This window comes from Aplysia californica, unplaced genomic scaffold (assembly GCF_000002075.1).
Source record: "Aplysia californica isolate F4 #8 unplaced genomic scaffold, AplCal3.0 scaffold00778, whole genome shotgun sequence".
Lineage (NCBI taxonomy): Eukaryota > Metazoa > Mollusca > Gastropoda > Aplysiida > Aplysiidae > Aplysia > Aplysia californica.
This window is the reverse complement of record NW_004798048.1, coordinates 124,975-132,621: the sequence shown is the minus strand read 5'-3', so window position 1 is coordinate 132,621 and position 7,647 is coordinate 124,975. Positions and strand designations below refer to the sequence as shown.

General features: G+C 42.5%; 1 protein-coding gene across 1 annotated transcript in view; it reads left to right on the top strand.

Moving 5' to 3' along the window:
* LOC101853736 (vacuolar protein sorting-associated protein 13B) overlaps nucleotides 1-7,647 on the top strand; it is a gene marked incomplete in the record, with an annotated part of 129,782 nt that overhangs the window by 32,649 nt on the left and 89,486 nt on the right. The window contains 2 exon segments of the mRNA XM_035972650.1: nucleotides 5,014-5,200; nucleotides 6,067-6,249. Of these exon segments, the coding sequence (XP_035828543.1) occupies nucleotides 5,014-5,200; nucleotides 6,067-6,249 (370 nt within the window).

The following is a 7,647-nucleotide window of genomic DNA, read 5'->3' as shown; positions in this document are numbered from 1 at the left end:
TAAAGTGTGTAGTTATGTACACAAAGCTTCGTCTTGTAGTAAAGTGCGGATGCCTAGGACTGATTGGAGATCCATTGTCAGTATTTTTACCCTGGCTTTACTTGCAAGTGCCCTCTTTTTGTCATCTCGTTGGTGGCCAAGTGGTTAGGCTCTCGGACTCGCAACCGTAAGGTCGTGGGTTCGAATCCTGTCAGGGGCCGGACGTTGTGTCCCTGGGAAAGACACTTTACACGAGTTTTCCTCACTTCACCCAGGTGGAAATGGGTACCCGGCTATAGACAGTGAACGATCTTGTCAGTTTGATAGAGTTTGAGCTTGTGAAATCAGCAGCTTGCACTGTATGCTTCCACGAAAGCCGAGAACGTTTCTGAGTGCTCTTAGAGGGTTTGCTTGGGTAATAATAGTTGTAAAGCGCATAGAGCATGCTGTGGAGCATGGATATACGTTATATCAATGCAATAATAATAATTATTATTATCTCCTTTAGACTTTTGTGTCTGCTCCTTTCTCTGCCGATGCAGGACATACGCTTCCTCGTCCACATCACCCTCACTGCAGGAGACGCACAGATCGCACTGGTCTTTTCTCTGCTGAAAAAGGGCGTAATTGCCAGATTGAAACGGGTTAACAAAGACCTGCCTAGATGATGGTGTTATCTGCACACCTTCTAGTATACTCTTGGTGCACTTCTGCCTTGCTGTTAAACATCGGCTCGATATTGCGTTTTGAAAAGGATTTCCTGCAATAATGGGACATATTGCCATTCCTGAGTTTTGGGCTGCTGCTGGGTTTCTGTGTTGTGAGCTTAACAAACTTGAGCTCTAATCGTGAGATGAGTAATCACAGTGGTATTAGGGAACATCTTTTTGCATACTGGAACTAGTCCACTTCCAACATTGCGATGATACCTCTAGGTGTTACTCCTACTGGAGTCTGATAGCTCCTCACGATGTCTACCAACGGGAACCTTGTGAAACAACGATTTCACCAGAGCATTTCTTTGAGGCCAAGGCATTGCCCACGCCTCTTTGTATATGTTCTGTCTGGTTTCATTGGTTACATCACTGCATTTAACCCCAGCAGTCTTGCAGTTGCATTTTTCTCCTAACAGCTTTGTTGGCTTCTCAGAAAAAGTGTATTTTGAGCCACCTTTCTCATATTTTCCTCCTAAATAGGCCTCCCCTTTACCTCTTTTATGTTTGTTGATATTTTTCTTCCAATTGTCTTTAGTCACCTTCATTTTGTTTTACCTTAGGGTGATCTCATCTGCCTTTTCTTGAGCCACAGTGTTGTTTACATTAAGAGCGTTCATGAACGTGCCGTTCTCCTCCAGCCACGTCTCCGATGGCTTTTTCATATACAGCGTTGGAATCACTTGTGTCCTGGTTGTCTCTATCATCCAAGTCCATAATGTGAGCAGGTTCTTCCAGTTCTTGTGGTATGCTGTAGGTAATATCACCCACAGCCTCCACTGATTTTTTTATCCCTGACAACTGCATCCAGCAATGAATGATAAGTATTTGATGAGGAATAACGGAGTGGTTGCTCTACTACTGCCTTGTCTGTTTGCCCATCAACAGCTTTGGATTCACGGCGTGACCCTGTTGTTTCTTGGTACTCAGCTATTGGTCTACATGAAGATGTGTCTCCTTCAAAGTTTTTTTCCGTTTCAAAGTTTTCCTCTTCGTCTTCTTCAATAATGTGATCGGCTGATTCCCATTCAAATTGTTGTCCACAACTTGTGTCATTGCACCCTTGCTTATCCAAATCCATAATGTCTGTGTTTTCATCTACTCTTGTGGGATAGTACCATCTACAGCCTGCACTGGTTCTTGAACAGTAGCTGCCCCATCTAATAAGGCGAGATCATTAGATAAAGAGCCAAGGGACACGTTTGCAATCATACTCCCTTGGTTGAGGATGCTGTCTTTTACTGAAGGCCAATAACAATTCTACCTGCTTTTATTAACAGTCTGGTTTATCAATACATTATCTGCATCATTAAAGACAACACGTTCAGAGAAAGAAATGTCATTCAACGTGCTGTCATCTGGTTCTGTCTCATCAGATGGGATGGGTGTTGAACTTCTGACCCTCTGCAGAAGTTCAGAAGGACGAGGTGGCGTATAAGCTACTCTCGCCTTTGAAAGCTCGACTGAGAGGATACATTTTCTGTTGGAGAAAAAAACATAATAGGTTTACTGAACATCTATTGTAAATAGTGGTCTTTGTTAATCTGCAAAGAATAACATTATTAGAGTATTTTTGCTTCAACAAGCAGTAGTTGCGGTTGTGTAAATGGTGTTAACAAGGATCATGATGTTGGACAATGATGAAACTACTACTGCTGCTACTGCTGCTGCTGCTGCTTCTACTACTACTGCTGCTGCTTCTACTACTACTACTACTACTACTACTACTACTACTACTACTACTACTACTACTACTACTACTACTACTACTACTACTACTACTTCTTCTGTGACGGATTAAAATAGCTGAAATGGATGGGGAGACTACAGTGGTAACGGTGGGATCATAGTCCTATTTACCTCAGAGTTGCAATGAATTCTGGCAACAAGCCAATGCGTGGACTCACAATGTATAGAGATCTGTGATATAATTAATGCAATAGGCTACTTAACGTTATGTACATGGGATAAAGCTATTCTAACAGGAAGAAAGAAAGTGGAGAAGACATAAAACTTTTTCGGAGTGTGTTAATGCTGCTGACTGGTTGAAATTATCAGTATTAAAGTAAATTCATCAACTGGTGGTGGTAATGCCAGAGACTAAGAAAATTCTGGGAAAATACATCTTTAAGACATCAAAGTAGCAACAAGACTCATTCTGCTTCAACTAAGATAATACCATGGCCATTATCGGTATTTTCTGAATAAAAAACATTGCTGTAACACTAACAGTTCAGATAGATTAGTTGATGTTTTCGTGGATTTAAAAATATATTTCCGCTGTATTAAAAACAATCGTTAATTCAATAAAAACACAAAAATTAAAACCAACAAACAACAACAACAAAAAAGCAACATTGCAATAGGTTCACAGTAACAATTACTGGGCGCTAATCGTGGAAGCGCCACATACCAGCCACCAGCGGGCCGCACCTTGCTACAGTAAGCGTGTTAGCGCCACTTGCACGAAGCCAGCTATCGTGTTGTGAAATGTTTTGACCGTGCTAAACGTGCATGCGCCTAAAATACAGCTATAAACTACCTTTAAAGCTTATTTTTAACATCTACAGCTAAATACACTCAGCCTGAACAAAATAACTTACCATTTGATGGTACAATCTCTTGAAACTTGTGAGAAATCGTGGTTTCTGTCATCCGTCTGTCGACCGGCGGATGCACGGATAGAGAATCCAAGTTCGGCACGACTCTGTCATGTGAGGTGAGGAGATAGGTCACCTGTATATGTCTCCAGCGCTCTGGTGAGGAGATAGGTCACCTGTATATGTCTCCAGCGCTCAGGTGAGGAGATAGGTCACCTGTATATGTCTCCAGCGCTCTGGTGAGGAGATAAGTCACCTGTATATGTCTCCAGCGCTCAGGTGAGGAGAGATATAGTCTAGCCTGATCTATAGGTCACCTGTATATGTCTCCAGCGCTCAGGTGAGGAGAGGTGTAGTCACACGTGATCTATAGGTCACCTGTATAAGACAATAGCCTTTACAAACGACCACCTGTATATGTCTCCAGCGCTCAGGTGAGGATGTACAGTGAGACCTGCTCTAATGGCCACCTGTAACACTTCTGGCGCTGCTCGATGGTGACGAGACTCCTACAGATCTGCGTATTTTGGATAAATTTTTAGGCTTACTCAATTTTTAACTTATTTCTTACTATGCAGTTGTGCCATATTTCTGTTTTTTTTGATAATGTTCATTTTGTCAGCTTTACTTCTCTTTTCATGTTAAATTTTAATGAGAGTAATATATAATTTAGATTTTTTATGCATACCTGCATGTGTTTTTACGGTCCTGTACAGAAAAGAAAAATTTCCCTCTGGGATAATAAAGTATCTTATCTTATTTTACCTGTAGAAGACAATCACCTGTACATACGGCCACTTCCTGTTCCCCCTCCCTCCTTACGTTAAAAAAATCTTTTTTTTAAGATTATGATGACACTGAAAGACGTCCATGCAAACACTTTTCACTTGGACTATGGGTAGCCGTCATAAACAATTTTAACTGCACACTTTACTGACTTCTACTATGGGATCAAAACTTCCATGTACAAATATATACATTATATGGTATTGTTCAGGTGAGGACTTACTTTTGATTGACTTTTTTCTTCTATGTAGGTGCTAGGTTTTTACACCCCCTTGTGACACATTTAGATCAAGTAGGCGGCGGGCTTCTGATCCTGCCTTACAGGGCCAACCTGGGCTGAGAAGGGTACAACATTCCAGCAGAAAGACAAAAATACTGGATCAGCACGCATGAAATTAAGTTCTTGTCGGCTTAAAGCCAGCATCGTACTTTTCCTCTTCGGCCTGGCCCCTTTTCTCTTTGACAATGCGTGGCTGCCTCAGACAATATTGACCCCCCGGGGCGGTGCCACTGACTGTAGTGTCTTTAGGCCACTCCCAAAGGGGGACATTTCTCGTTCAAGCAGAGTAGAATTGTAAATGGGCTGATTCATGTCACGCTCATAACTGTGCCTGATCTACAACAGGGAACTGCTGCTTTTTCTTTCCTCATCCTTACTATTGTCATTTTCCTCTACTTCTTTTGTACGTTTGTCACACTCTTGTGACCTGCTATTTCCGGGGTGCCTTGATAGTTGAAGCAGACCTTGTGTCGTTGAAGCTAGAGAGGTGAGCAGAGTAAGTCTGATTCCCTGTAAAGACTTTTCTGTTGACATCCACCCCTTGGCGCTCATATGACCTTATGCAGTTGCGAACGCCGTAAAACCCTCTACTATATATAAATAAAGACAATATTGACTGGATCGTTATTCTTGTTTGATGTCCCCCCATCCCCAGCTCCACCTGTGCTCCACTGTGGCGGGCACGGTCTCCGCTGTGGTCAACAACTCCCACACTCTGCTCACCGCCTGCTGCAAGCTGTTCGCGCAGGAAGTGCACAGGAAGCCTCGAGTCTCGCCGCGCGGACCGCCCAGTCAGCGCAGAAGTGTGGCCTCCACCAACAAGATTGAGAGCATTCGTTCAGGTTTGGCGCTCTTTGGAGATTACGGCTGTAAATATATGTCCTCGTGGAGGAATTAGTTGCTCATCCAAACAATGAAATCAAAGAAACCGTCATTTTTTCGCCCGTTCAGCAATTTTATTAATTTTTGTTTTGTTTTGGGCTGAACATCTTTTATGTCGTTTTGAAAACACATTTCTCCGTGGATTTTACAGAATAACGTTGATCAAGGGCACAAAAATGTAAATTTGCATTTTCCAAGGACACTTAAGCTTTGGAAGTCGCCAAATTTGGTAACCATTTTCTCACGAATTTAACCTCTGAGCACAGGTGACCACCACCTCCTTCAATCGCCAATATCTCGTCTTCTATTCAAGATAGATGGGTTCTTTTTTCATCAAAGCGCTACAAATGAACAAGTTTTGAGATGACTCCAATATCTCCACGTGCCCAAAAATTGACATGTGCCTGATAAATATATATATTCCACTGTGTCGTGACACATATTGTGTGTACTGGGAGTGTCGCTCATTGATGATTAATGCTGGGCTGGCCACAAAACCAAATATGTGTTTTATGTGAAGATTCTAGTTCCACTTTTGTTTCATGCTAAGTTGCTAATCAAGCACACCCTGTGTTCTGATGACAAAACGTGACAAGTTGGTGGTTGGCGGGTGCTCTGGTGTGGTTTGCTCCTTCTTTCCTGTCAAACATCTATCGTCCTGATCTCTACTCCTTCTTTTTTGTGTTTGTTACTCTCTTGTAACACCTCTAATCGTCGGCACTTATGTGACCTTATTGTGTTTCAAGTGCCGCAAAACTCTTACTAAAAAACCTCCGAAAAAACCCACCCTGTTTCCTGACGGCAAAATGTGACTTGTGTTCACCAGCTGACGTGACGGAGAACGTGACGACCGACGTGTCGGAGGACCTCTCTCACGACGCCAGTCCTCTCCACGAGAGCATCTTTGAGGACGAGGAGGACGCGGGAGTGAAGTTGTCGCTGTGGCTGCAGCTGATGGTGCCCAGCGTCCAGTGTAGCGTGTACCACGTCTGTCCTGGCACGCAGCGAGGTGAGGCCGCCCGTTCTTGACCACTTGTCTGATAAGGATTAGGCTATTCATGTGGTTACATTTATTGCTCATTGATTTTACGGACATTTCTCTCAAGGTTGTTTTTTACAGGGATGCCACTTTTCTGCTTTTTTACGGTATTTCCGGTATTTTGATCCTGATCCACTATTCCGTTATTGAGATCAAGATAAAATCTATAGTTGGAAAAAACAACAAAAAACCCCCACACACAACAACTTGCGCCAAATGTTCAAATAACGCAAAAACGAAAATGTTTGTCATTTCTTTCTATGTGCACCCATTACTTATGTTTGTTTGCCATTTCTCTCTATGAACACCCTTTGGGTTTCAAATTGATGTTCATATGTTAGCGAGACTGTGGCGCGTGGATTTTCAGCTATTTTCAAAATAATTGAATGGCATCCCTGTTTTTAGTATGTGTTTATTTTTGTGTTGTCTTGTTTGAAATGTCGGAATTGTGCGTGTGTTCATGTGTTTGCATTTGTTGTTCATCAATTGAAACAGACATTTCTCTCTGGGTTTTTGTTGTAGGTGTTTAGTTTTGTGTTGTAAAGAGAGTGGAGGTCTGGACTTTGAAAGTTTGGAGTGACAAAAATGTGTTTATTCATGTGTTTGACCCCCCAAGCATAAACAATCTGGGCTCACGTCTCTGTGGTGTAGCTGTTAGGTGTGTAGCCATCTCTTGTAGGGCTAGTGAGAGACAATGTGTGGTGTAGCTGTTAGGTTGTTAGGTGTGTAGCCATCTCTTGTAGGGCTAGTGAGAGACAATGTGTGGTGTAGCTGTTAGGTGTGTAGCCATCTCTTGTAGGGCTAGTGAGAGACAATGTGTGGTGTAGCTGTTAGGTTGTTAGGTGTGTAGCCATCTCTTGTAGGGCTAGTTGGAAACTCGAGATTAATACCTTAGCAGAGATGCCAACCAGTACGATTTTACATATTTTAGTACGATTTTTTGCCGCAAATACGCGAATACGACTTTTCATGAAAAAATACGCATCCTGGAATGCGAAAAATACGAGATCCAGTTTGGGCGAGTAAACCTAATTATCTCAAGTCCCATCTTTTGTCAAAATAGTATCAGTATCGCGGAACTGGAATATTTGAAAACCAAGTCCGATAAGGTCAGTAAGTTAATTTTTGCCGGTCGCGATTGTGATATTATATTCGTTTAGCTTTTCCTCCTCCGAGAGTACGTTTTACTTTCACAGGAACTGGCGGCTATGGCGGCAGGCGTAAGACACCGAGGCTTGATCGGGAAAATCAAGATCTACTTTTGCTTTCGTTACCACCGAGAAGTTTGCCAGCGGTAGACTGATAACGCAACTTATTTGTGACATGCAGGTTGTGCAGTGTAAACGCTGTGTTGCCGTGCAAATACAA